The sequence below is a fragment of the Prionailurus bengalensis genome, chromosome B4, assembly GCF_016509475.1.
Source record: "Prionailurus bengalensis isolate Pbe53 chromosome B4, Fcat_Pben_1.1_paternal_pri, whole genome shotgun sequence".
NCBI classification, from domain to species: Eukaryota; Metazoa; Chordata; class Mammalia; order Carnivora; family Felidae; genus Prionailurus; species Prionailurus bengalensis.
In genome coordinates this window covers 141,714,858-141,742,684 of record NC_057358.1, presented here as the reverse complement: position 1 = coordinate 141,742,684, position 27,827 = coordinate 141,714,858, and the positions used below count along the sequence as shown (strand labels likewise).

The window sequence follows — 27,827 nt, the reverse complement described above, 5'->3', positions numbered from 1 at the left end:
CGAACCTGCTTCGGAGCCAACCGAGAGGGGTTCAGACGTGTCGGGTGGCTCGGAGCGCTCCCCTGGCGCTGAGGCCTGAGCTCCCGAGTGAACCCGGGCGCTCCCAGGGTGGTGCCAGGCGGGGGGTGGGGGGCGCACTCTGCCTGCAGTGAACCGGGGCTCGAACGCTGCCTAACATACCCTGCGCTGCGGCGCACTCGCTGCGGGCGCGGGTACAGGGTACGGGGTACTCGCGGCGAGGGCGGGGGGCGGGGCCCTCCCTCCTCCTCCTCCCTCCTCCTCCCTCCTCCTCCCTCCTCCTCCCTCCTCCTTCCCCCCCTTCCCGCCCCTCTCTCCTCCCCTTGCCCTCGTCCTCCTGCCCGCCCCTCCCTCCTCCCCCTCCTCCGCCTCCTCCCTGTCCCTCTTCCACCCCGCTCTCCCCGCCCTCCCCCTCTCCCCGTCGGGGGCGGGGCCGCTGCTCCCGCGCGCTCCGGCCCCTCCTCGGCCACACAAAGGCCCGTCTCCATGGCAGCCGCGCGGGCCGGAGCGCAGCGCCGATCGCGGCCCGGGCGCCATCGAGCCTCGGCGGCGGACGTGCAGGTATCGCGGTGGGGGTAAGGGCCCACGGTGCGCCCGCGCGGGTCGGGGGGCTTCGCCGTTAGCGCCGCCCTGTCCCAGCCTGCGCGCCCTGGGCGCGGGGACCCGGGGCAGCTGCGGCTCCGCGGAGGGCGATCGGGCCTCGGCCGCCGTCCGTGTGTCCTCGGCTCTTCCAGGTGGCCGGGGAGGCCCGCGGCGCCGGGGGCGAGCGGGCTTGGCCCGGCCGAGGGCCCCCAGCCGGGCGCCGCGCCCTCTGGACCGCTCGGACCCTTTCTGGTTCCGGACCCTCCCTCCCCGCCCAGGCCTCCCACCTCTCCAGCCACTGAGATCCATGGGCAGGGCTGCAGTTGTCCCTGTTGTGCAAGAGCTCGGGACCCCCAGCTACCTGCCCCCACCCCGGCAGCAGTTCCGGGGTGTCTCAGCCCAGGCTTCCCCAGGGGAGTGACCGGCAGTCAGGGCTTGGCTACCCGCCCCCCCCCCCAACCTTTCCCCACACACCCGCTGGGGCTGCTTTTGAGGAGGGCTTTGGCTGGGACCACCCTGTGAGCCCCCTGGTCTGTGCTTGGCCCCCCGCAAGAAGGTTGGGAGCAAGCGTTCTGTCTTGGGACTAAGGGCAGCTTAGCACCGACCCGGGGTACCTGACGAGTCCTGGTGGCCCTGGGCCTGCTTGCGTCTCCACAGGGCCTGCTAAGGCCGCTCCTGGTGTGCTTGATTGGAATAGTGTTTATTACTGAGAAAATCTCAGACTGTGTGTGGGGGGGGAGCATACCCAGTCCCTGGGCCCTCCCCTCACCCTCTGACCCTACATTTCTGCTGCTTCCTCCTGCGGGAAGCCCTCCTGGATGGGCTTCTCCCCACCCCTCTGTGCTCAGGCTGATTGGCAGATTTCTGGGGTCCCTGAGCTCAAGGGCCCCGGAGTTTCCTGCCACGTCACGAAGGCTTCTCTTCCCAGCAACTTGGAAAAGGAAGGAAGGGGTCCATCTGTCCCCTCTGCCTGTGGCAGTGGACAGGACGGGGGCGGGGGCGTGAAGCAGGGCCCCAAAGCTAGTGGAATATCCTGGACCTTGGAGGATTTTCTAGCGCATGCCTGCTGTGGGAGAGCTCTCTCTTCCATGTCGAACTTAAGCCCCTGTGCCCTCCCCAAACCCAGGGCTGGGCCCTGTGAGAGCGGAGCGGTGCAGGTCGGCCCATGCCCAGATGTTACCCTGGCGTGTCCGGGAGAGGCCGTCTGAGATTCTGAAAGTTGGACAGCTAGCACGAGCGGCCATCCCTCTGCCCTGAGGAGAGGGTCCCTAGGAGGGAAGGTCAAGCATTGGCCTGGCTGGGCCTGCTGGCTATGTTTTGTGGCATGTCAGCTTTCAGGAATTCCCAGAGGAGATTAAGGACAAACAGGTGGTCTCCACAGATGTGAACCTACCACCTCTTCCCACCGTGTCCCTGTGGGTGCCCACCTTGGTCTAAGGGGTGGGCCCCTCAAGGAGGGCCTGAGGTTTGGCCAGGGGTTCCTTGCCCCAGGAGGGGAGGGAGGTTACCGAGAAAAACAAGGGTTTGGAATGTGAGTCCCCCCTCCCCCGCCGGCTGCCTGCCAAGAAGGAATTATTTTGGATTATCCAGCCGTGTCCAGCCACCCAAGGGGGGAGGCCGCAGCCCTGCCGAGGGATCCACTTCCGGGGCTGAGGGTTGAGAGCCCTGGGAGGGAGGGACGGGCTAGTCTGGGCAGCTCCACCGCCTCCTGAGGCTGCTCAGACCGGTCGGGGGCGGGGTGGGAGGGGATGCGTCACCCTCGGGTTGGAGATTGCAGGCCCTGCCTAGCCAGCCTGGAGCCGACCCAGGCCCCTCCGAGGGAGGCCACAGGGCTGGAGGAGCCCCAGATCCTGTCCTCAAGGGCTTGGGGGAGGGGCCCAGCCAGGGGTCCCCCTTCAGCCCCAGAAGGCTTCGCACCGTGGCCTGAAGGCCGCTGAGGCCACTCTCCAGTGCTGGGTTCAGGGACACACCTTGGGTTACTCACACCTGGTGCTTCCCAGGGATGACGAGGAGCAGGTAGGGGCGTGACTTAGGCTGCTTAGGGTGCCGCACAGGGGTCTTCTCCGGCTGGCCCTCAGGCCACCTCCCTGTCCCCGCCCCCCAAGACCCACTGACCAGCCGCTGACTGATGCACAGCCCCCTCGAAGCCCTTCTGACAGCCCAGCCTGCAGGTGAGGGGTTCCCCAGGTGAAGAGATACGAGCCATTCATGAGTGAGGAGCTCTCTGGGGCACTGCCTCTGCTGTGTGGGCTCCCTGGCTCTGTGCCTGAGTGTGCCCACAAGCCCTGTGCTCAGCAGCCCCTGTGGGGACCCCATTGGAGACACAGAGCTGGCAGCTTGGGCACAGAGCAGGAAGCCCAGGGTCCTGGCCCTAGCCCAGGCAAGTGGGGCAGAAGAGATTGGGTTGGAAAGCACTGGGGTGGGCTGGCAGCCTGGGGAGGGGTCCATATGGCATATGCCTATCTTTCCCAAGAGGACACGGTTGCAGACACTTGAGCCATCCCAAGACCAAAACCACTCTGGGAACATGGCATCCTGTCCCCTGCCTTGTCCCCACATCCTGGGGCCAGAGCCAATGATCCCCCCTGGGACGTTGGGTGTAGGTGTGGGTGCACCGGGGGAGAGGCTGTGGGTTCCAGCACCCTCCCATTTCGCCCCTTCTCAGATCTGAGCAGGGCCACGCTGAGGTGTGATGCCCTCTGCCACTGAGGGCTGTCTCCCGGTCACTTGCCTCAGTCCTTGCTGCAGCAACAGGTGCTCTTGGGCGGGGACATAAGCTTTTCTCCCCTGTCCGAGGAGGCTCCTGTGTCCAGAGCCTGCCTTGGACTCGGGTCTGGTCCGGGTAAGGCTGGAGACCAGAGGGTGGAGGAGGAGGAGGTGAGCGGATCAGACCTCCTGGAACCGAAGCCCACGTGTGACCAGTTGGGGGGGCCGCAGTGTCCCTCCAGCCCCAACCTCTGAAGTAGTCGCAGGTTCATTGGGGCGGGTTCCTTGCTGAGGGTGGGGGCTGGGCAGAGTCCCTGCACCGGAGCCTAGTGGGAGTTTGTGTTTGGGGTGGGGCTGTGGGGTGGGGTGGGGTGGGGCCAGCCTGCAGCTAATTGTCTTTGGACTCAAATTACAGGCTGAGAGGGCGGGATCAGTGGCCTGTAATTGACTGGTGGGTGGGGGGACCTGTGGGGGGGCCCTGCACCAGTGCTTCCCTTTTCTCTCCGTGGTCCTTGCACTCCCTTCCCCTCCATGGTTTCACATCTGACAGGCTCTGCTTCTCTCTGCCCAATGATAGGAGGACCTCGGCCCCTTCAGCTACCCGGGCAAGAACCCTGCCCTGTCCTGGCCTCCCCTGGCGGCCCCTGAACCAGGCCAGCACACAGCTCACCCTGCCTCATCTCGGCCAGAGCATTTGAAGGGCTGGGCCTGGCCTCTGCTGCCCTGCCTCCAGGTCCCACCCAAGTGGGTCTGCGTTTTCTGCTCTGTGGTTGATTCACACTCTTGTGACAATGACTGGACCTGGGCTCTGGAGGGAGCCTGGCGCAGCCATGGTTGGCAACGGGGGCCGTTTGTGGGGACACCCCCAGGGCAGGCCCGGACCTGGAGCTGGGGTTCTCTTTCCCACTTTGTTACTCTCTGTGGTCTCCCCACCCAACCTTTCAGGCACAGAGACTGGATCACTCACTGCTGCCTCCCGCTGTGGCTGGGGGCTAGTCCACCTGAGTGCCTGGTATGTCAGTGTGCTGGGCACAGGAGGGTCTCGCCCTGGGCTGGGATCGGGGACATCTGGGCGCAGGGCCTGGCTCAGTGCCCACATCCTTGTCCTCAGATGACATGATGCCCACCAGTTCCCCATCCTTGTGCTAGGCGGGTCCTGGCCCGAGTGCTGTGGGGAAGGAGAGGGGAAGCCTTTTGGGTGCAGCCTGGGTTCTGGCCTTAGCTCTGCCATCAGCGTGGCCCTGGACACATCACTTTCTGGTGCAGGGACCAAACCCCCGGCCCCTCCTCAGGAAAAGCAAGAAAGAGAATCAGGGTTGATGTCGGTCTTTCAGGAGGCCACCTGTGTCAACAGAGCAGCCGGGCAGGGGTGTTGGCCTTCTCCTCTGGCCTGTGTCCCCTGAGCCAGCATGCCACCTACGTAGACCCTGGGCCTTACTGGGGGGTGTACTGCCTCCCCTCCCGGCATACCAGCCCCAAGCTGAGGCAGTTCTGGGGTCCTGAAAGGCCATAGCAGGCAGCATGGGTGACAGGGGAAGAGGGTGTTCTCCCTGCTGGGAGGAAGTATGCTGGGCAGAGGTCTGGTGCAAGGGAGCCTGTGGCACTTGTGTGGTTCAGAGGCCGCCAGGGGGCAGTTGGACAGCATGGGGGTGACCTGGGTGGTATGGGGGCCCAGCTATAAAGCGGTGGGTTTGAAGGCCAGTAAGAGGTCGGGGCTCTGGGCCGCATGTGGATTCTAGCCCTTTCTGTGTATGGGGCTGCCCCCACCTTTCCTGCACATGGTCCCACCCTGGAGGCCAGCTCTAGGCCTGCCCAGCTCTGCCAGCCCTCTTGGCCCCTCTGGGCATCCTGGGCTAAGCCAGTGCTGGGCCTGCCCAAGACCCTTCCCACACACAGCCTCTCACAGCCCAAGAGCCCAGGTCTGGGGAACTTCCCACGGGCTCTTTGTCCTGGGGATGCTGTGTGGGTGTTGGGGAAGGACCCCTGCTGGCATCACAGACGTGTGTGCCTGCACATGTGTGGTCACGTGTGTGAGCGGTGGCTGGTTTGCCGGCTTGGCACAGTGCCCCAGGCTAATTGTGGGGTTCCGTAGTGATAGAGGAGGCGGGGCTGGGGTGACCGCCGAGGCGCTGACAGACTGATGGGGAGATTACAGGCCTTGCTTGCTCCTCACTTGCTCAGGCCCTCACCCGTCCGCCCCTCACGCCCACTCCCGCCTCCTGCACGCGGCCCAGGAAGGGGGCTCTGGGTGGGGGCTGGTCCTGGGCCATGTGCAGCTGCCGTGAGCCTCAGGCTGTCGTGGCCTGCAGCATCCAGTCAGCTGTGAGGTGAGCCTGCAGAGGGGAGGTGGTGAGGCAGGCAGGCAGGGAGGTGCTGGTGTGCAGGGAGGCCAAACATGAGAACCAGTGGTTCACGCCTGCCACTGAGGCCCAAGTGCCCACAGGACTGCCCTTAGCCTCTCCTAGCTTGGATGTGGGGGCTCAGGGACTCAGCTACAGGGGCCCCTTCCGCAGCTGTCTGAACTGCTCTTACCTGGGTGGTGGCTGGAGGCCCTGCACCCTCAGCTGGCCCCTGCCCATCTCTCACCCCCGCGTCGTCTCCCTCAATTAGACCATAGGCTTCCCACTGGGGAGGTTATCTCAGGACCTAAGGGCCAGGCCCATCCTTGTCATCTATTTAAGTATTGACTGAGGCCACTGTGCCGACTCGTTCCTGGGTCCCCGGCACACAGGAAGCTGTCAGGGGCTTTGGGCTGAGCAGATGGGACAGGCCAGTGGGCCCAGGTTGGGGTTTCCCAGGAGCACAGGGATGTGAGTGGAGGGTGTTGAGCTGTGGAGCATTCTGATGCAAAACTGCTGTGCAGAGGAGGAACCTGGGGGTGAGGCCAGAGTGAGGAGACCTGTGTGGGGCCCAAGCACGTCCTGGTGTGACACAGTGGTGGATGGGACCCAGGAGGGGTGGTTAGGGTGGAAGGGACAGGTCTTACAGCAGCGGTGGGGGCAGCGGGTGGCCAGCATCAGAACCTAACAAATCCTACCTCTGTCCCAGGAGGCCACTGCCTGCAGGCAGGGTCCCTGCAGGATAATTTATTTTCCTGTGTTCTCAGCCACTTCTTTCCCTTTCTTTCTTTCTTTCTTTCTTTCTTTCTTTCTTTCTTTCTTTCTTTCTCTTTCTTTCTTTCTTTCTCTTTCTCTCTTTCTCTCTTTCTTTCTTTCTTTCTTTCTTTCTTTCTTTCTTTCTTTCTTTCTTTCTTTCGAGAGGCAGAGAGAGAGAGAATCCCATGCAGGCTCCATGCTGTCAGCACAGAGCCCGATATGGGGCTCAAACTCAGAACTGTGAGATCGTGACCGGAGCCGAAATCAAGAGTCCAACTCCGCTCAGCCGACTGAGCCACCCAGGCGCCCCCCAGGGTTAGGCAATGAGTGGGACGGAACAGTGGCCTGATTGCCAGCAGCATGTGGACCCTGGTGTACGTGGGCACCCACAAGAGGCAGACAGGGAGGGGCTGGAGCACACACTCCCGGGCTTGGTTGGGCCAGCCCATGAGGCACCTGAGGGCGAGGGCTAGATGCAGATACCCTGGTGACAGTGACCTCAGGTCTCAGGCGGGGTTGCTGAGAGAAGACTTGCGTGCACTCAGGCGGACACAGCATCAGAAGCTTGAGTGGGAGGCTTGCGGGGGAGCACCGTGGGGTCACAAGGGGCTGGGGTTTCCCTGGGCACACTCTCCTTAGATTGAGTTTGGGGCCTGTGACTGCTCACTGCCACCAGCCATGGCCGACTTCATGCTGGGACCCAGAGTCCAGACTTCAGGATGCTAACTAGTCCCCCCAACGAGGCGGAGGCCGCCGGGTTTGGGCAACCTGGCCCCACAGTCTAGGCAGGTGGGAGGGACCTGGGGGAGCAGGGGTCCTGTGGGAGGCTCTGGTGGCGCTGACGCAAGTCTCAGGCTGCGACGTCAATCTGTCCCTAGGGCCCCGCCCCGCCCCACCCCTGCCCTAGGTGCTTGTGTTGGGAGAGCTCAGCCTTCGGCGGGGTCGGGGTCATGCCAGCTGCCGCTGGGGCCCAGGTGGTGCGTGGCCGGCCGGCAGCGAAGGGGGTGGCCGAGCCCTGGGACCGACCCGCTGGGCCCGGAGGACTAAGGCAGGTAATGGACAGTCGAGCGCGGGGCCGAGCCTGGCGCCAGGTGAGCGCTCGGTGGCGACGGTTCCCTGTGCCCACGTGACCGCCGCCGCTGTCATTGTTACTGGAGGTCGGGCTCCGACCCGCCGGCGCGCCTTGGGGTCCCCGGTGAGGCGCGTGGGGCGGGGGGGCGGCGCCGAGGTCGCCCCTGGCCGGCACCGGGGCCCGGCTCGTCCTCCGCCGCGTCCCCGGGTACCCGCCCCGCGCCCTCCGCTCTCTGCACCCGGCTGGGTCCCGCGGGAACGCGGCCGGGGCGGCCCCCACCCCCCAGCGGAACTCTGACCCGGGTCACCAAGGGGAGGGGGGGGCTGGGCGCGCGGGACCGAGGGGAGCGGACCCCTCCCGGGCAGGAGCGCCCCCCTCCCCCCCCCCCCCAATCGCGCCCCTCCCTCGCGCTTGTTTTGAAAACAGCCGAGGCTCGGATTTGCCGGCGATTTGCCGGCGTTTCGGCCTGTTTTGTTTCCTCTGATTTGTTTAACGCTCCCGGCTAATTGCAGATTTGCATTTTCGTCGGGAGAGTTGAGGCCCGGTCCCCTGGCTGCCAGCTGCCCGGCGGGGGAGGGGCGACTCCCTGGCTTCTCACGTGGCGCCTGGCCGCCTGGAGGCTGGCTCCCCGCCCAAGGTGGGGGGGCTGCCAGGGGCCTCCGCTCACGGTCGCTGGGGTGGGGTGAGCCGCGTCTGTCCCCACCTGGCCCTGCGCCTTCCCCCGAATCATCCCTTTTTCTGTGTCTGCCTGCACCTTAGTCCTCGTCTTGGTCCCTGGGCACCTCTTCTGCCCCCTTGTCCCTTCCCAGCCCCATCCGGGTTCTCTTCCTGAACTACACAGGCTGGCTGGCCTGGCTGAAGACAGCCCCCACGCTGGACCCCACTTCACCGGCCCGGATGCTTGTTATTGGTTTGATCTTAGCATTAAGAGATCACTCAGTCTGTATTTACTAGAGAATAGCGACCTGGAAAGAACCCCAGGCAGAGGCTTCCCTCGGGGGGGGGGGGGGGCGGGGAGGGGAGAGGGGGGAGGGGAAGGGCCAGAGAGGCCCCAGTCCCCCCCCCCCCCCCCCCCCCCCCCGGCCCTAGTCTGGAGCCAGGCCTCTGCCCTTCCTCGGTGGGGGTGCATTTCTGTCCCTGCCGGGGGCCTGGTGGCCCTGGGTTAGAGGAAGCTGGAGCCTGAAGACAGACAGTACAGGGACCCATCTGGGAGGGGACCACTGCTTCCCCCTCAGGCTGAGGTGTGGAGGACAGGTGGGGGCTCCCTGGGCAGCGCCTGTCTCCTGCCCTTGCAGGGCATCTGTGTTTTCAGCCCCCCACTCTGGGATGCCTCCGCCTGCCCGGTTCCCTGGGCTCAGGCCCACAGGTGCCTACCTGGCCAGCTCCTGTGCTCAGATTTGCTCAGGGAAGGCCCATCAGTGGAGACCCATAGACCTTAGGGATGAGTGAGTGACCTGCAGGGTCAGGGTGGGTGTCTCAAGACTCTGAGGGAGGGGTAGGAGTTTTCTGGGTGGGGTGTGGGACAGCAGAGCAGGGACAGGGTGACATCAACCCCCTTCGCTGTACACACACACGTGAGGATTTCCACACGTGGACATGGTTACACTTCATGGCAGCTCACGGAGATCGATGCTGTTATTACTCCCATTCCACATGGGGACACTGAGGCACCGTGTGGCTTTGTGAACAACCCACACAACCTAAGCAGAAATCGACAGAGCTGGGGTTTGAACCCAAAAGTCTGGCTCCAGAGTTCTGCCCTTGAGGCCCCTCTGTGCAGCAGTGTTTGGCGTGTGTGACTGTGGTGGAGGGCTGGCCACAGCCTCAGTGGCCCGTGGGTGCTCCCTCCTGAGAGCAGGAGGCTTTGGGGGAAGGATGGACAAGAAGAGTGGGATGGAAGAGTGGATGGAAGAAGGATGGAAGAGACTGGAGCAGGATTGGGTAGTCGAGAGAGCTGACCTCGAGTTAGGATGGGCCCCAGGCCCGGGTGTCTGAGGAAGGCGAGGGGCCCAGGTTTCATTGTGCAAGAAGTTTTGGCTGGAGGAGCCGGATGTTGGGGGGAGAAGTCACTGGGTTGCCTCTGGGCCGGTGTGAGAGGAGGACCCAGCATCATCACTGGGTCACTCGGGACAGGTCTCTGGAGGGGGTTGTGTGCCTGTGTGGGCCCAGGAAGAAGGTGTCCCTTGGAAGAGACCAGCCTCCCTTGGCTTTGCCTGCAGCACACAGACAGACAGACACACACACACACATGCACACACACCCTGCCTGGGGGCCGGGGACTCCAGGGCACACCGTGCTAGGGGAGGGAACAGGCATGGGGCACCTGGAGGCTGGCATGCTGTCCCTTCAAGGTGGCAGGTCAGCATGAACTGCAGTCCGTGTGCTGTGGGCCCCAGTGTGGTTTGCACCTGTGCCGACCACGGCCTCCGGTCCAGGCTCGCCCCAGCTTTCTCATGAGACTGCATGGTGCTGACGCCCTGTGGTTTGGCCCCTACATTGGTCTGTGGAGTGGCCTTTGCTCCTTACACAAAGGCTGCCTTTAGGGCCTGTGGCAAAAGGACATCCCTCATCCCTGTGCCCAGAGCCCCGAGCCCCTCAGCCAGGGGCTGGGGGACCCTCTGCCCAAGCGCCTGCAGCCCTAACCCTCCTTGCCCCTGCCAGTTCCCCTTGGGCCTGCCATAGGTCCCGCCCTGGGTCTTGCCCTCCAGGATCAGGTAGATGGGGGGGGGGGGGGGGGCTGGTCCTTATGGAGCAGGTGCTGAAGGCACGGTGCTGGGGGGTGGGGGCAGCCAGTTTGGGAGCCAAAGGGCCAAGTAGGAGTGGCTGAACCTTGGATGGGGGGGGTGGGCGCGGCGGGGATTGGCCAGGAGAGATGGTTGACCCAGAAAGCCATATCCTAAGGTAGAGTGGAGCTGCAGGGGGTGAGCTGGGGGGCGGCACTCATTATTATTAGGTACATACCTCTTTTTATTTAGACGATATGCAAATATATTCTTGTAAAAACTTTTCAAAAATCGGCAAAGGAAGTTACTTTGCTATCCCAATTCCCTCCTTCCTGCCCCCAGGCCTTACTACTGTTTTCAGGTTTCTTTTTTAAGTTTATTTATTTATTTTGAGAGAGAAGGAGAGAATCGCAAGCAGGCTCTGTGCTGTCAGTGAGGAGCCTGATATGGGGCTCAGTCCCACGAACCAGGAGATCATGATCTGAGTTGAAACCAAGAGTTGGGTGCTTGACCGACAGAGCCACCCAGGTGCCCCTATTTTCAGTTTGAACGAAGGCTTCTAGAACTCAGCAGTTAACCCCACACCCGTATACACACCCATGAAGGCACCTGGAGTCCTGTGCCACAGCCATCACTGTCCTGTCTGGGCTCCGTGGGATTCAGCATGGACCACCCATGTGCGTCGGCATGGTTGTTTTTTGGGGGTCCTCTGGTTGGATGCTGGGTGGTTGCCACATTTTCTTGGTAATCAACCATGCTGAGAAGTATCCTTGAACATGTCTCCCCCGTGGACACACGTGGCTATTTATCCAAGGTGGTAGGAGGCAGTAGCACTGCTGAGTGCTACAGTGTAACTGGTCTGCCCAGGGTTTTCATGAATGAATCATTTGGCCCTTACAAACTCCCGGGGGAGTTCACTGTGACTCCATTTTACAGGTGAGGAAATGAGGCAAAGGGAAGTAATTGACCAAAGTCACACAGCTAGTAAGTAGAATTTGTATTCTACTAATTCGTAGTAAGTGGGTATGCTCATTTTTCAGGAAGTAATTTATATTTTAATCAAGGTAATATACGTACCTAGTTTTAAAAAGGCAAAAAAAAAAAAAAGAAAAAAAAGGTAGATGATACCGACAGACTTCTAATGAAAGAAAGCTGTTCCCTGCCCCTGTTTTCCCCGGCTTCTTTTGAACAGAAAGAGGGATGTGTCAGGCTTGTATTCTGGGACGACCAAATGGGTGTTTATGTACTGGGGGCCTGGAGGCTGGCATCTGAGGGCCGGGTGTGCTGGGAGCAGGGTGGAGGAAGCAGAGAAGGTTGGGGGTCTCCTGCGCCAGGATAGCAAGGGCCAGATGGGACCCCTTGAGTCGCTCCCCGCCCCCCAGACACGGAGCAGAGGAAACTGGTGCAGCCGGGCCAGGCTTGTGGTGAGACCACTGTTGCTCCTTTGCTTCCTAGAGAATCTTGATGCTGGCCCAGAGCAGACACTGAGCTGGACTACGGGAGCCTCGGTGAGTGGGGGCTGGGCCCCACCTGGGGAAGGCAATGGGGTTAGACGCGCTTTCTACTGACCACGGGGCGGGGTGGGGGTGGGGTGACCTTGAGGCCCCGGTCTGGCTGAGCCCAGTGTGCACACATCTGCGCAGACCCAAGTGTCCTGCCCGTGGGGGCCACTGCCAGCACACATACCCCCCCCCCCGCCCCAGTTCTCTGAGATCAAGCTTTCCTTGGGAGGGTGGGCTCTTCAGTGAGACTGGCAGGGGGCTGGGTTCTGAACACTAAGGCTGGGAATTTGGGCTTGGGGGAGGAGTGCCCGTCCAGACATTTTCTGGGCCAGCAACAGACCGGAGTTTGTGCAACTTTTTGGAAGTGCACCTCTGGACCCTAGCCAGGAAGGAGGCCGTCTGATGCCCTTGAGGAAATCCCCGGCAGCCCCGGTGAGCCAGGGGTCCTGGGGCTCTCTGCAAAACAGGAAGCGCCCGTTCCAGGAACACTAGCCACAGGAAGCTTTGCTGGCTGTGCCTGGCGCCTCCTCAACAGTGGCCTGAGCTCCCTGGTCAGGTGGGTCACCCTTTGCTCCGGGACCTGGCCTGGCAGGTCACCTGAGGCTTTGTTTGGCCGGGAAGTGGAGGGGAGCTGCGGCCTCTGGAGTGTGACCCAACTCCCTCCTACCACCCCAGGTGACCTGGGCTTGGTATGGGTGGGGGTAAGTTTGCAGCCCTGGGATTTAAGCCTCACTTTGCCCACCACCCAGAGAGGTCCTGGGGCAGGGAGCCTGGGTCTGGCCCAGCTCTCCTGGGTGACTCACAGTGCTACTGAGCAGGTACCGTGTCCCAGACCTGGCAGGGCCCTGGGGCAGAGGGCAGGGCTGGGCTCCTGCCCTAATGGACTAGTCAAACGGATGTGAACCAGAGAGAGACCGGAGCATTCTTTTTGTGCACTGTGACCCCTCTGCCTCTTGGGTCCCCCCAAGGCTGTGAGTTAGCAGGGCTGAGGGAGGAGGGGCTGGGGTTTGAGTCAAGCTTTTTTACAACAGGGGTGCCCCAGAGCTCCCCCACTTGGTCAGCTAAGTGTTCAAGCCCTGGTCCAGACCAGTAGAGGGGCCCTGGGCTCCTTGGGTCCACGTGGGGCGATCCATACGGACTGCTGCCAGGGTGGCCTGGGCTCCGGGCCCGCCCCCACGCCCCACCCCCGCCCGCCCGCAGTCCCTCCCTGGGCCCCGGGAACATTCCATTCATTCCGGGCTCCGGCAGGCAGCGGGTGGGAGCCAAGCGGGGCCAGGGGGCTGGGGGTCGCAGCGGCGGCGGCGGTGCTCCGGGACTCCGGGTGAGCGGGGAGCCAGGTGGGGGAGGGCCAACCTGGCAACGAGACTGAGGGGCTAGGAAGTCCGCCCTCGCCCTCGCCCTCGCCCTCGCCCTGGCCCTGGCCCTCACCCTGGCCCGCGCCCTAGCCGGCGCCACTGAGTGGACTTTGAGCCCAGACTGGGCCCTAAGCGTGGGGGCGGGGGAGGGGCTAGGGGGCGGGTCCTCCCGCCCAGGCCCTTTCCTTCCCGGGGAGGGAGGGAGGGAGGGAGGGAGGGAGGGAGGGACCAGGGGCAGTGACCGTGCCAGCTGGTGCCCAAGCGTTCAGGGCCTCTTGGTGCGCCTGGGTCTGTGTGGTCTCAGAGTCCGGGGTATCTCCCAAACCCTGATCTCCTCTCCCCACAGATGGGCAGCTGAGACCAGAGAGGAGTCTGTGCTGGGGGGGACCCCCTGCCATTCAGTGGGATGACCTCAGGGGCTTGTGACATCCTAACTGACTAAAGTCTCCCCAATCTAGCTACCCTTATCAGGGGTCACCCTGGCTCTTCTACAGCCCTGCCCTGGACCACCTTCACCTCTCCCTGGTACCACCCAGCCTTCTGCCCCCAGCAACCAGGGGCCGGTTCCTAAGTCCCTGCAGTCTCCCCCTGTGGACCCCCTCCAGCTCACCTCTGGGTGTTTTCTCTTCCGGTGGCTGGTGAGGAGGGCATCTGGGGTCGCCAGGGGCCAGGCGAGAACTTCCCTTGCCAGTACTAGGTGGGGGTTCTCAGAGGCAGTGGCTGCCCCAGAGAGGTGGTGTCTTCCCAAGCCTTGCAGTGATTCTGAGGGAGAGATGGTTTTGTCAGTCGGTTGCTTCTTGGTTTTACTTCCTCAAGACGTTTGAGGAAGGCTGCGGTTGCTCAGAACAGAGGGTTGCAGGGGGGATGGAGAGCAGCCACAGCCTGGTCAGGGTTTTCCTAGAGGCCCAAGCAGAGAAGGAAGTTAGCTTGATGGAAGAATCACGGGTTCCATGCGAAAAAGCCAACTTATTCTAGTAAGCACAGCTTTGCGCAAAGTCAGTGCTCCCGAGCCACGTCTCCCCTGGCCAAGGAGCAGAGCAGATCCCTTTCTGCCTTCTTGGAAGAGACGGACAGGACACAGGGCAAGTCAGGGTGTTGGAAAAGTCATTGTTTCTCAGAGGAGTACCAGCATATCCAGGCGTGTCGTGCGTGAGAGCAGCCACCTTTGCCTGTGCAGGGGTAGACTGGGCCCCTCATGCGGGGGTAGGCGGTACGGGCGTCTGGGACCGTGCAGGAGTAGGCTGTATGGGCGTCTGGGAGACGGGGGGCCTGGGCCCCTCATTGCCTTCCGCCATCTGGGTCTGGCTCCACTCAACGCATGTGGCATGGGCAGGACTGCTCTAGATGTCATGCCAGGCACAGGTGCCCTCAGGGAAGGTGCCAGTGGATTCGAGGCCAAGGGCTCCAGCATGCACCCAGAGAGGGCAGTTTGTGAGGGAGCCGGCACAGGGTGGCACAGGGGATTCTGACCAGGGTAGAGCAGGGTCTCCAGGGTGGGGCATATGGGACTCTCCCAACACGGAAGAGGCCTAGAGGCAGAGGGGCTTGAGTTTCCCCGAGATCCCTGTGTCCCTGAGGTGGGGAGGGAGAACCATGTGCGTTCTAGGTCCCCTAATCTGGGGACACTTCTACACGTGGACGGGGGCACAGGCCTGTGTATGTGCAGGAACGTGCTCAGAGACACCTGCGCACCGACTCGGCCTGCCCTGGCCGTGAGGGCAGCACGCACCCCACTGCCGCCTCCGAGTGTCCCCACCTCGGAGAGCTGGTGGTGTCTGGGAACTCGTCCCAGGGTCTCTGAGTGTGTCTGTCCCCGGGAGGGCATGGGCAGGGTGGGTGGAGTGTGGCTGGCGCCTCTGCTGGTTCTGGAGGGGAGGTGGGTGGGGAGGCCGGGGTGGGCAAATGCGGATAAGCGCGTGCCAGGCTGGCTCATTCGGAAGAGTGTGCGACTCGGTCTGTGTGTATTTGAGCCTCACGCTGGGTGTAGAGATGACTGAAAAAACAATAAACTTAAAAAAAAGTGTGTGCCTTCATCGATCACAGCTGGTTCCAGCTCCTTTTCTCCTTATTTGCTGTCAGATGCCCGTGTGCAGCACTTGGCAGGGCTCGTGGCCTGGAGCTCTGGGGTCCTCGGGTTGGGGGAGGGCACGTGCGTGAGGGCCTGAGAGACTTCCTGGAGGGGGTGCTTTGAGAACCTGGAGGTGGAGGTCGGGGCACAGTCGTGCAGGGGCTGCCTCACCCTGCCCGTAGCACACAGTGCTGGTGGCTGGACCCTGCCCCTTAGTTTGCGTTATAGGGGAAACTCTTGAGACGGTCCGGGAGACCGTCTCCTTTGAGAGGAGGCGGGCGGGCGTGCCTGCCCAGACACACGGAAGGCAGAGAAGCGACCGGGCGCTCTCGGGGTATGCTGCACAGCCCCGACTCTCTCTGGCCTGTGTTCCGCTTATTCGGGCGGGATCTGGAGGGGCCCGTGGAGCGGGGGCTTCCTGTGCGCAGGTGGATCCTCCGGGCTGGGGCTCCCCTGACCCTTGTCTCTTCCCACAGGGTGCCGGGGGCGATGTCTCTGCAGCTCTGGGCCCTGGCCCTCCTGGGCCTCGTGGGCGCAAGTGCGGGCCTGCGGCCCCGGAAGCTGGACTTCTTCCGAAGCGAGGCGGAGCTGAACCACCTGGTCGTGGATGAGGCCTCGGGCGTGGTGTACGTGGGGGCGGTGAACGCGCTCTACCAGCTGAGTGCCAGCCTCCAGCTGGAGCAGCAGGCGGCCACGGGCCCGGCCCTGGACAACAAGAAGTGTACGCCCCCCATCGAGGCGAGCCAGTGCCACGAGGCCGTGCTGACCGACAACGTCAACCAGCTGCTGCTGCTCGACCCTCCCGGGAAGCGCCTCATCGAGTGCGGCAGCCTCTTCAAGGGCATCTGCGCCCTGCGTGCTCTGAGCAACATCTCTGTGCGTCTCTTCTACGAGGATGGTAGCGGCGAGAAGTCCTTCGTGGCCAGCAACGACGAGAGCGTGGCCACGGTGGGGCTGGTGAGTGCCACGAGCCCCGGTGGCGAGAGGGTCCTGTTCGTGGGCAAGGGCAACGGGCCCCACGACAACGGCATCATCGTGAGCACCCGCCTGCTGGACCGGACCGAGGGCAGGGAGGCCTTCGAGGCCTACACGGACCACGCCACCTACAAGGCCGGCTACCTGTCCACCAACACGCAGCAGTTCGTGGCCGCCTTCGAGGACGGCCTCTACGTTTTCTTCGTCTTCAACCAGCAGGACAAGCACCCGCCCCGCAACCGCACGCTGCTGGCGCGCATGTGCAAGCAAGACCCCTTCTACTACTCCTACCTGGAGACAGACCTGCGGTGCCTTGACCCCGCCGACCCCCAGGCCCCGGCCTTCGGCACCTGCCTGGCGGCCTCCGTGGGTGTGCCGAGCGCCGGCAGAGTGCTGTACGCGGTCTTCAGCAGGGACGGCCGGGGCGGCGGGGGACCCCGTGCGGGCCTCTGCCTGTTCCCCCTGGACGAGGTGCACGCCAAGATGGAGGCCAGCCGCAACGCCTGCTACACGGGCACCCGGGAGGCGGGCCGTGACACCTTCTACAAGCCCTTCCACGGCGAGATCCAGTGTGGAGGCCACGGGCTGGTATGTGGGGCCTGTCGGCGTGTCCGGGTCCCGCCAGCTCGTGAGGGTGCGCGTGCGAGGCGTCGCTCTGGTCGGGTGCCGCCTTTTTCTTCCACGTGTCTGATCACTCGCTCCGTCCCCTGCCAGGCCCGTGCTGGGTGTCAGGGGCGTGCGGCAGTGACACGTCCCTGCTGGCATGGCGCTTGTTCCTGGGGGGGGGGGGGGGGGGGGCACGTGTGCTGGGAGCCCTCGCAGGGAGAGGCCTCCAGCGCTGACGCTGTGGTCCACAGGGCGCCAGTGAGAGCTTCCCGTGTGGCTCTGAGCACCTGCCTTACCCGCTGGGCAGCAGAGACGGACTCACAGCCACAGCCGTGCTGCAGCGTGGAGGCCTGAACCTGACAGCCGTGATGGTGACCGCGGAGAACGGCCACACCGTTGCCTTCCTGGGCACCTCAGACGGCCGGGTCCTCAAGGTGGGGCCTGGGGCTGGGGCAGGGCAGCTTCTGGCGGGGGCCGTCTGCACACGGCCCCCCTTCTTCATGCACCTGCCCTCGTGCCCACAGGTGTACCTTGCCCCGGACGGCAGCTCCGCGGAGTACGGCTCCATCCTCGTGGAGATCAATAAGAGGATCCAGCGGGACCTGGTGCTGTCTGCGGACCTGGCCAGTCTTTACGCTCTGACCCAGGACAAGGTGGGCCTGCGGAGCCCCTAGGGAAGGGGCCTTGCTGGTCCGGGCCCTTGGGACAGGCGGTGCGGAGGGAGGTGCGGAGGGGGGCGGGAAGGGCTCCTGGCAGCATCCTGATCCCGTGTCTCTCCGGTGCCTTCCCTGTCTGTGGCCCTGCCCTGGCCCCATTCTGATGGAAGGGACAAGTCGGTGCTCTGAGTGGGCCTCCTCCAAGGGTGGGCAGGGCGGCAAGGGACCCCGTGCAGCCCTGTGAGCTTGGGCGGCGGGGGACATGGGCCGGGCCCACAGTATAGGAAGAGCCCTTCGGGAGCACCGAGGTTGGCCAGGCGCCTCTCTCGGGGCGCGGAGTTAAAGGGCCTGAACTGGCATAGGGAGGCTCCATAGCTTGGATCCCCCTGGTTTCCTGGACTCCGCATCACCTGGGCCGGCTGTAGCCACTGGACAGGGTCATTCAGAGTCTGGAGGGCAGCTGTTCCTGGACGCTTGTCGGTGAGCCTTGAGTTAGTATCAGGCTTTTAGGCTCAAAGATAAGGGTGGGATCAAGCCTGTGGTCCCAGGACGGTCCAGGGCCCAAGAGACAGGTGCTTGTGGCTGCTGGCCGGTCGCCTGTGACTGCAGTAGTCCCCCTCACTGCCCTGCTGGCCCAGGTGTTCCGGCTTCCCGTGCAGGAGTGTCTGAGCTACACGACCTGCGCACAGTGCCACAGCTCCCAGGACCCCTACTGCGGCTGGTGTGTCGTCGAGGGCCGGTGAGTGCCCGGGGAGACCAGGAGTCTCAGCCCTGCGCTGGGGGCATGGGGTGTGGCTGGCTGGTGCCAGGACTGAGCCCCCCCCCCCCCCCCCCCGTCCCTGTAGATGCACCAGGAGGGCCGAGTGCCCACGGGCTGAGGAGCACGGCCACTGGCTGTGGAGCCGTGACGAGTCCTGCGTAGCCATCACTGGGGCTCAGCCACAGAACATGAGCCGCCGGGCCCAGGGCGAGGTGCGTGGAAGGGGCGGGATAGGGGGTCAGTGGTGGGCAGAGGCGGGGCTTCCACTGGCCTGGGGGCTCTTGGGGACAACATGAAGAGCCAGCCTGGTATTACCGTACTCCCGCCTGAGGACAGGGCCGTGGTGCCCCAAGGCTGGGCGGGCGGTGGGGTCCTGGCGTGAGCCCACGTCCTTTCCCCAGGTGCAGCTGTCTGTCAGCCCCCTCCCGGCCCTGAGTGAGGACGACGAACTGCTGTGTCTCTTTGGTGACTCACCACCACACCCGGCCCGTGTGGAAGGCGACGCCATCATATGCAACTCCCCGAGTAGCATTCCTGGCACGCCGCCTGGCCAAGGTGAGGCCCCCGTCCGGTGACGAGAGTGGGCACTTCACTCTCCCTTCTGCGTGCCGTGGGGTCACGGGGGCCTGCAGTCCCGGGGGTGCAAGATGGAGAGGGAGGCTTGCAGTTCTGATTCTGGGCTTCCTGAGCCGTGTGCGCGGGGACCACGCACTGTCAGCCCCCACTCCCCGCTGCAGGGCTCTGAGTGTGGGCCAGCGGAGGATGGCTTGCTAGTGAAGGCGGGGGCCACACAGTGACATGTCAGGGACCCAGACGTCGGCCAGGAACCATGGCCCTCAGTGCCTGTCGGGACAGAGAGAGGGTTCAGCAGCACAGGCCCCTGGGGAGCAACTTGGACCCATCCCCGGGAGCTGGCCCCGGAGCCGAGATCCGATAACGCTGGCAGGCCTGGCTGAGCCCAAACGACGTCAGTGGGGCAGCCCCTGCAAGCCCCCCCCCCCCCCCCAGCTCACAGGCTGGGATCTCCTCCCCCGGCCTCTGCTTCTGGCTGGGCCGCTGCGCCCCCACCGTGCCGGCCGGGCCCAGAGCTCTGAGGCCCCTGCCTGATGCCGCCCTCGGGTGCCATCCACAGACCACGTGGCCGTAAACATCCAACTGCTCTTCAGACGCGGCAGCATCTTCCTCACCTCTCACCTGTATCCCTTCTATGACTGCCGGGAGGCCATGAGCCTGGCCGAGAACCTGCCGTGAGTGTCTCACTGGCCCCGCGTGCCTGCCCCGCCTCTGCTGGGGGCCCCGCGTCCCTCACCACCCTCTCCCCCAGGTGTATCTCCTGCTCAAGCAACCGCTGGACCTGCCAGTGGGATCTGCGCTACCGCGAGTGTCGGGAGGCCTCCCCCAACCCCGAGGCTGGCATCGTCCCCGCCCACACGGTGAGGCGCTGGGAGCACCTCGCGGGAGCTGGGTGGCCCAGCCACAGCCAGGCAGCACCTGACCAGCCCTGTTCTCTGCAGGAGGACAGCTGCCCCCAGTTCCTGAACCCGAGCCCGCTGGTCATCCCCATGAACCACGAGACGGATGTGACCTTCCAGGGCAAGAACCTGGACACAGTGAAGGTGGAGGGGGGGCTTGTGGGGTGCTGGCCTGGGGGCCCTTCGGGGGCCATGGGGGCTGGTAGAGTGTCTGCGGGGTTTCTCCAGAGCCCTTTTCCTGCAAAACCAAAGTCAAAGTGCCCGGTCTGCATTCGAGCCTCCCCTGGCTCAGGACCCAGCCAGTGGGGGAGGCGCTCTACATATATTTGGGGACAGAAGAAGGCGGAGAGGTCCAGTAGGATGGGGGTACATTCCTGTGGGCCTTGGAAACATAGGCAGGAGCAGGAGACAGCGAGGTTTGAGTTTCAGGTGCTGAGTGGCTGGGGAGCTGGGGTGTCACTTGGTGAGAAGGGAGCAGGGCCGTGGTTGGGAGCAGCCGAGGGCTCAGTGGGGCAGGGAGTGCCCGACTGCTGGTTGTGGGGCACAGAGAGGGCACCAGCACTATGAACACTGGGCTCAGGGAGGGGCGGGCAGGGCGGGGGGGCCCGTCTGGGGTTCCTGACCAGACTGCCTTGCAGGGTTCCTCTCTGTACGTGGGTAGTGACCTGCTCAAGTTTGAGGAGCCGGTGAGCACACAGGAACCAGGAACCTTCTTCTTTCGGACACCAAAGGTGCGGCTCCCCAGGCGGGCCCGGCTGCTGGATTCCGAGGAAGGGCCCTGGGGGTGGGGGTGCACAGGGGGTGGCCAGCCATTCGTGTGTGGCCTTAGAGTGTCTCTGTCCCTGCCGACGCCGTGCAATCAGAGTGACCCTTTGTATCTCTGAGGCTCCAGCTTCCCGCTGCCTCTCGGCCGTGAGGGGACCACACGGGCCCTCGTGGTCACCCTTGGGTTTGGGTGGGCTCAGGGAGTGCAGCCTGTCCCTGCGTGTTCCCCCAGCTGTCCCACGACGCCAACGAGACGCTGCCCTTGCACCTGTACGTCAAGTCCTACGGCAAGAACGTGGATAGCAAACTCCAGGGTAGGGAGCGGGCAGCTGGGGCTAGAGGGGCTAGGGGGGCAGGGCAGCCCCCTGACCACCGGCTGCTGTCCCCACAGTCACTCTCTACAACTGTTCCTTTGGCCGGAGCGACTGCAGCCTGTGCCTGGCCGCCGACCCCGTGTACAAGTGTGTGTGGTGTGGCGGGCAGAGCAGGTGCGTGTACGAGGCTCTGTGCAGCAACGCCACCTCCGAGTGCCCGCCGCCCGTCATCACCAGGGTGAGCCCTTGTGCCTGCGGGGGAGGGGGGGAGGGGGGAGCTCCAGCCTGGCCCCGGCCCCCGCGCACGCCAGCCTGGCCCCGCTGCCGGGTCAAGCTGGGCTCTGCCGATTCCAGATCCATCCTGAAACGGGCCCGCTGGGCGGGGGCATTCGCATCACTATCCTTGGGTCCAATTTGGGGGTCAGAGCGGATGACGTCAAGAGGATCACCGTGGCCGAGCAGAACTGCGTCTTTCAGCCAGAGCGCTACTCTGTGTCCACCCGGTGAGTGGACGACCTGAAGCCTGTGCTGCCCTGGCCTGGGGGGGCCAGGCGACCAGGTGGATGAGGAGGAGGACGGGACTTGCACGGCCACGGACGTGTGGGGAGGGGCTCGAGAGTGTCCCACCTCGTCTGTTACTCTCCCAGGATCGTGTGCACTATCGACGCTGCAAAGACGCCCATCACGGCGGGTGTCGTCGTGGATGTCAATGGGAAGCTTGGTCATTCGCCGCCCCACGTCCTGTTCACCTACCAGGTAACGCCTGGCCCCGGGACCTGCGTGGGTCTTGCAGTCTGGGACAGACGTGAGTGGGACGTGGCTGTTGCTGCTGACCTCTGGACCGTCGGGGGCTGCGTGTTGACACGGGGTGGGGCAGAGCTCTGACAACAGTTGACGCACAGTCACGTCTCCACCGCCCCAACCCTGACCCGAATGCACCTGTCACTCTTGTAGCAGCCCCAGCCCCTCAGTGTGGAACCAAAGCAGGGGCCACAGGCAGGCGGCACCACGCTGACCATCAATGGCACCCACCTAGACACAGGCTCTGAGGAAGACGTGCGGGTGACCCTCAATGACGTCCCTTGTAAAGTGTGGGTGTCACCTGCAGGCTGGTGAATCTGTGGTCTGCCCTGGTCCTGGGGGTGGGGTTGGGCCTCTCTGGCTGTGACCTGGCGTCTGCCCTGGAGAGGGCCGAGGAGCCAGCCTGACCCGTTGCCCCACTGGCCTGGGGCTGGGGTTGGTCCTGGAGCCGAGTTCACTGATTAGCAATTTCCACCCCCAGGACACAGTTTGGGGCCCAGCTGCAGTGCGTCACTGGCCCGCAGGCAGCTCTGGGGGAGCTGCCCCTAGAGATTTACTACGGGGGCTCCCGTGTGCCCAGCCCTGGTGTTGTCTTCACCTACCGCGAGAATCCAGTGCTACGGGCCTTTGAACCGCTGCGAAGCTTCGTCAGGTGTGGCCTCCCTCCCTCCTCCCTGAGGGGTCATGGTGCCCCCCCGCTTCCACCGCCAGCCATGGGACCCCCCCCAACACACACCCCACACCCCACCCCTTTCAGCTACTTCCCAGGCTTTCTCCGCCACTTAGGCTTCGGAGGATGTCTTAGGGCTGGTCTGGGTGCCCCCAGATCAGCTTCCTCCTAGAAACCCAGAGGGGCAGGCCCCACGGCCCCCCACCCCGCCCCGCTCCTGACAGGCAGCGGCAGTGCCCATGGTCAGGTGCTCTGAGCTCAACCTCGCAGCAAACACTCGTTCACACAGACCTGCACCCGTAACCGACTGCACACTGGGTCCGGGGACTCTGGGCCCTGCCCGACCCCCAGAGGGGAGGGGGAGCTGCTGGGGGCACGGCTTTGCAGGGCACCCCCTCCAGAGCTGGCTCGCCGAGCTGTGCCCACTCAGGCACCGCCCACCTCCCGTCCCCAGCGGTGGCCGTAGCATCAACGTCACGGGGCAAGGCTTCAGCCTGATCCAGAGATTCGCCATGGTGGTCATCGCTGAGCCCTTGCAGTCCTGGCGGCGGAGGCGGGAGGCCGGACCCCTGCAGCCCACGACGGTCAGTCCCGGTACTGGCTGGGGACTCGGCTCCGACGTGGGCCCCCGGGAAGTGCAGGGTAGGGATGGGGCCTCTGCCACGTGGCCTGACGGCCCGGCCTCGGCCTGCAGGTTGTGGGCACGGAGTACATGTTCCACAACGACTCCAAAGTGGTCTTCCTGTCGCCGGCCGTCCCCGAGGAGCCCGAGGCCTACAATCTCACGGCGCTCATCCAGATGGACGGGCACCGCGCCTTGCTCAGGACCGAGGCCGGTGCCTTTGAGTACGTGGCCGACCCCACCTTTGAGAACTTCACGGGGGGCGTCAAGAAGCAGGTCAACAAGCTCATCCATGCCCGGGTGAGGACTGGCCACAGCCCGGGGTCGGTGGGGGAGGCGGCCCCAACTCCACAGCCCTGACGCCCTCCCGGTGACTGTGACCTCTGCCCCCCCGCCAACCCCCAGGGCACTAATCTGAACAAGGCGATGACGCTTCACGAGGCCGAGGCCTTCGTGGGCGCTGAGCGCTGCATCATGAAGACGCTGACCGAGACGGACCTGTACTGCGAGCCCCCTGAGGTGCAGCCCCCGCCCAAGCGGCGGCAGAAGCGAGACACGACACACAACCTGCCTGAGTTCATTGTGCGTGCGGGTTGGCCGGGTGCCGGGCTGGGCCAGGGGTGGGGACGGAGGGAGGGCAGGAGGGCAGGCTGGGCAGCCGCGGGTCCTTGCGAAGCCACGCCTGTCCACAATACAGGTGAAGTTTGGCTCCCGAGAGTGGGTGTTGGGCCGTGTGGAGTATGACACGAGGGTGAGTGATGTGCCACTCAACCTCATCCTGCCACTGGTCATCGTGCCCATGGTGGCCGTCATCGTCGTGTCCGTCTACTGCTACTGGTGAGCCCCGCCCACTCCTGCCTCTGCCCCTCTGGCCACACACCCAACACAACACACAGGCTCAGGGCCACCAGGTCCCAGGAACCTCCCTGTGCCCCCAGGAGGAAGAGCCAACAGGCAGAGCGCGAGTACGAGAAGATCAAGTCCCAGCTGGAGGGCCTGGAGGAGAGCGTGCGGGACCGTTGTAAGAAGGAGTTCACAGGTAGGGCTGCCTGCTAGGGGCGGCGGGATCCTCGGGCTGCCCTGGGAGCCCGCTGTCGAGACCTCTTGGGGCCTGGAAGGCCAGGGAGGATGGCCTTGGAAGAGGCTGCATCCGGAGAGGCAGAGGTGGGCAGGGTGGCCCGCGGCTCGTGGCCGGGACGCCTCACCGTGCCCCCCGCCCCCAGACCTGATGATCGAGATGGAGGACCAGACCAACGACGTGCATGAGGCGGGCATCCCCGTGCTGGACTACAAGACCTACACCGACCGCGTCTTCTTCCTGCCCTCCAAGGACGGCGACAAGGACGTGATGATCACGGGCAGGCTGGACATCCCGGAGTCACGGCGCCCGGTGGTGGAGCAGGCCCTCTACCAGTTCTCCAACCTGCTAAACAGCAAGTCCTTCCTGGTCACTGTGAGTGGGGCCAGGGCTGCAGGGCAGGGTCGGGGGGGAGGAGAGGGGGACAGCCGGAGCCTCGGCTGCTGGCGGGTGCCGGGGCCAAAGTGCTCAGGCGGTCCCTGGCTGGTGGCCCTCGCAGTTCATCCACACCCTGGAGAGCCAGCGGGAGTTCTCAGCCCGCGCCAAGGTCTATTTCGCGTCCCTGCTGACGGTGGCGCTGCACGGGAAGCTGGAGTACTACACGGACATCATGCGCACACTGTTCCTAGAGCTCATGGAGCAGTACGTGGTGGCCAAGAACCCCAAGCTGATGCTGCGCAGGTGTGTGGGGGGGAGAGGCGGGAGGTGGGCCAGTACCTGGCGGCCAAGAACCCCAAGCCGATGCTGCGCAGGTGTGGGGGGGGGTGGGGCGCCGGGTGGGAGGTGGAGGTGGAGGGTTGTGGGGTGGCACCGGCTGAGTCCAGTCTCCAGTTTGTCAGCAGATGTAGCCAGTGCAGGTAGGGAGAGCGGAGGGACGGCAGGGGTGGCGCCCCTGGCTTTCTGTCAGGGACCCAGGGCCTGGATAGGGGTGTGTGGGTGCCTGGAGGAGCCGGCTGGGCCCTGGGGCAGTAAGGGAACCCTCAGGAAACATCTCTTTGTACCTTCAGGTCCGAGACGGTGGTGGAAAGGATGCTGTCCAATTGGATGTCTATCTGCCTATACCAGTACCTCAAGGTGGGTTTAAGCGGCCTGGCCAGGGTCGGGGCAGGAGTGAGGGGGTGCTCTCCCCGACCTCCCCCCAAACATCCACCTGCCCGGGGGGCATCTCCAGTCTCACCCGTGGCTGAGCCGCCCTTTGCTCTCCAGGACAGTGCCGGCGAGCCCCTGTATAAGCTTTTCAAGGCCATCAAGCATCAGGTGGAGAAGGGGCCAGTGGACGCTGTGCAGAAGAAGGCCAAATACACCCTCAACGATACGGGGCTGCTGGGGGATGATGTGGAGTATGCGCCCCTGGTGAGCACCGCGGCTGGGGGGCCTGGGCCGCCTCAGGAGCAGACGCTGGATGCCATTCACAGACTCGCACGGGCCCACCTGAGCTCGGGGGGGGTTGTGCACCCTCCGTGGGTGTTGGGCCCCAAAGGTGTCTCTGCAGTGAGGCTCCGAGTGTCCCGAGTCAGCTGCCTCCCGGGCACCTGGGTCCCCTGCAGCCCTGTGTGGGGCGTCCAGGCGTGCCTGGTGGTGAGCCTATGTGCACACGAGAGGTGGCGCGTGGCTAGTGACGCTCTCTGTCCTGCTGAGCCAGGGCTTGTGAGGAAAGGCCAGGTCAGGCCGCTCTAGGGGCACCAGAGGGTGTGACCACGGGGGTGCCCGAGGCTGCTCCCACACCGGTGGGCAAGAGTGAGGCCCCCCACACTGGCTCTTCACCCCACGTCCCCCGGCAGACGGTGAGCGTGATCGTTCAGGACGAAGGCGCCGATGCTGTCCCGGTAAAGGTCCTCAACTGTGACACCATCTCCCAGGTCAAGGAGAAGATCATCGATCAGGTGTACCGTACGCAGCCTTGCTCTCGCTGGCCTAAGGCTGACAGCGTGGTCCTCGGTGAGCAAGGCCCTCGTGCACCCAGCTCTGTGCCCTGGGGCGGGGTCCTGCCCTGGGGACCCTGGGTGGGCAGGTGGGTGGAGGGACAGCAAGAGGGAGCCGGGTGGGGTGTGGCTGGGTTCCAGGAGCTGGGCTGTGTCCTCCCAGAGTGGCGTCCTGGGTCCACAGCCCAGATCCTGTCAGACCTGGACCTGACCTCTCAGCGGGAGGGCCGGTGGAAGCGTGTCAACACCCTGATGCACTACAACGTGAGTGCTGGCGGCTGGGCAGGGGGAGGGCCGCATCCCCAGCCTCGGTGGGGAGCCGGGGGGCCCGCTCTCATGACTGCATGCCCCAGGTCCGGGATGGAGCCACTCTCATCCTGTCCACGGTGGGAGTCTCCCAACAGCCTGAGGACAGCCAGCCGGATCTCCCCGGAGAGCGTGAGTCCCTTCTTTTTGCCTGTGCTCTTGTGGGCTCTGGAGGTCAATGTGGACCAGTCTGCCCCCCCACCCCCCACCCCGTTCTGCCCTGGAGGGGCGGGGGGCTACTGAGCTCCAGTCTTGGCCTTCAGTGCCACCTCCCTACAGGCCATGCCCTCCTGGAGGAGGAGAACCGTGTGTGGCACCTGGTGCGGCCAGCGGAGGAGGTGGACGAGGGCAAGTCCAAGCGGGGCAGCGTGAAGGAGAAGGAACGCACCAAGGCCATCACCGAGATATACTTGACCCGCCTGCTCTCTGTCAAGGTGGGCGCTGCGGGGGGCGGTGGCGCGTGTGTGGGGGCGGGGCCTGTGGGCGGAGCAACGTGGGGGGCGGTCAGCGCCCACTCCCTGCTGAGTCCCGCCCCCCCACACTGCCCCAACCCCGCAGGGCACGCTGCAGCAGTTTGTGGACAACTTCTTCCAGAGCGTTCTGGCACCTGGGCATGCGGTGCCGCCCGCTGTTAAGTATTTCTTCGACTTTCTGGACGAGCAGGCCGAGAAACATGACATTAAGGATGACGACACCATCCACATCTGGAAGACCAACAGGTGGGGGCTCCTCCACTCTGCTGCTGCCTGCCCTGCTCCAGGGTCTCGGCAGCCCCTCACTCCCTGTTGCTCTGCCTCAGTTTACCACTGCGGTTCTGGGTGAACATTCTCAAGAACCCCCATTTCATCTTTGACGTGCATGTTCATGAGGTGGTGGACGCTTCCCTGTCAGTCATCGCTCAGACCTTCATGGACGCCTGTACACGCACAGAGCACAAGCTGAGCCGCGTGAGTGGACCCTGAGGGCAGTTTTGGGGGTGGGGAGATTTAGGTCGTGGCCCTGGAGTTCTGTAGGGTCCGGGTCGAGTAGTGGGGGGTGGGGGGTGGCCCGGGGAAGCCATGGTGTGATGTGGGTGAGGAGGTCCGTTTGGGATGTGCCGGGAAGTTTGGGGTGTTGGTTTGTACATTTGGGGCCCGAACTCAAGAGAAAGGCAAGTGCACGGTAACTGGGGCTGTGCGAGGTAGAGGGCCTGGGTCACGGCCTGTGGGCTCTGGAGGTCAACGTGGACCAGTCTGCGCCCCCGTGCTGCCCTGGAGGGGCTGGGGGCTGCTGGGGCAGAGCCTGGGCCCTCCCTGCCTTCCCCTCGCGTGGGTACCCAAAGCACTGGACGCTCCTCCCCTGTTGGGCCTCTGTCCCCCACACACCACACCTCCGGTTCTCTGTTCCGTGGGTGTCCTGGGTCGGGGCGAGCTCGGCTCTGTCACGACTCAGGCATCTCTTGGCTCCGACCCCCCACAGGACTCTCCCAGCAACAAGCTCCTCTACGCCAAGGAGATCTCCACCTACAAGAAGATGGTGGAGGAGTGAGTGCTCCCGTCCCCCCAGCTAGACCCTGGGCACCCACCCTTGACCCCACCCAGTGGGGCCCCTGGGGGTGGTTCCGGCCTGTGACTGGGACCCGCTGCCCCACCCCTTCCCTGACCGGACGCCCGCTCTCCTGCAGTTATTACAAGGGGATCAGGCAGATGGTGCAGGTCAGCGACCAGGACATGAACACACACTTGGCGGAGATTTCTCGGGTAAGAGAAGGTGATGCAGG

General features: G+C 64.3%; 1 protein-coding gene across 14 annotated transcripts in view; it reads left to right on the top strand.

Annotated features, from left to right (window-relative positions):
• The window catches only part of PLXNB2 (plexin B2), a 29,178-nt gene continuing 1,351 nt past the window's right edge, over positions 1-27,827 (top strand). For 2 of the 14 annotated variants that reach the window (XM_043563074.1, XM_043563071.1), the window contains exons 1-34: positions 485-579; positions 15,598-16,684; positions 16,954-17,136; positions 17,227-17,355; positions 17,997-18,097; positions 18,204-18,330; positions 18,520-18,673; positions 19,251-19,365; positions 19,443-19,551; positions 19,633-19,734; positions 20,229-20,321; positions 20,588-20,669; positions 20,747-20,907; positions 21,024-21,172; positions 21,317-21,425; positions 21,624-21,760; positions 21,952-22,122; positions 22,595-22,724; positions 22,835-23,062; positions 23,168-23,344; positions 23,460-23,599; positions 23,701-23,801; positions 23,986-24,215; positions 24,340-24,521; positions 24,848-24,914; positions 25,047-25,193; positions 25,622-25,778; positions 25,926-26,026; positions 26,116-26,200; positions 26,348-26,502; positions 26,627-26,787; positions 26,868-27,015; positions 27,527-27,591; positions 27,732-27,807. In XM_043563074.1, coding sequence (XP_043419009.1) covers positions 15,611-16,684; positions 16,954-17,136; positions 17,227-17,355; positions 17,997-18,097; positions 18,204-18,330; positions 18,520-18,673; positions 19,251-19,365; positions 19,443-19,551; positions 19,633-19,734; positions 20,229-20,321; positions 20,588-20,669; positions 20,747-20,907; positions 21,024-21,172; positions 21,317-21,425; positions 21,624-21,760; positions 21,952-22,122; positions 22,595-22,724; positions 22,835-23,062; positions 23,168-23,344; positions 23,460-23,599; positions 23,701-23,801; positions 23,986-24,215; positions 24,340-24,521; positions 24,848-24,914; positions 25,047-25,193; positions 25,622-25,778; positions 25,926-26,026; positions 26,116-26,200; positions 26,348-26,502; positions 26,627-26,787; positions 26,868-27,015; positions 27,527-27,591; positions 27,732-27,807 — 5,346 coding nt within the window. In that variant the 5' untranslated portion in view covers positions 485-579; positions 15,598-15,610. Of the gene's footprint in view, positions 594-7,312; positions 7,454-11,651; positions 11,705-12,165; positions 12,255-12,919; positions 13,020-15,597; positions 16,685-16,953; positions 17,137-17,226; positions 17,356-17,996; positions 18,098-18,203; positions 18,331-18,519; positions 18,674-19,250; positions 19,366-19,442; positions 19,735-20,228; positions 20,322-20,587; positions 20,670-20,746; positions 20,908-21,023; positions 21,173-21,316; positions 21,426-21,623; positions 21,761-21,951; positions 22,123-22,594; positions 22,725-22,834; positions 23,063-23,167; positions 23,345-23,459; positions 23,600-23,700; positions 23,802-23,985; positions 24,216-24,339; positions 24,522-24,847; positions 24,915-25,046; positions 25,194-25,621; positions 25,779-25,925; positions 26,027-26,115; positions 26,503-26,626; positions 26,788-26,867; positions 27,016-27,526; positions 27,592-27,731; positions 27,808-27,827 lie in introns of those variants that run through there. The other 12 variants (XM_043563067.1, XM_043563073.1, XM_043563068.1 and 9 more) reach the window with 12 other exon arrangements.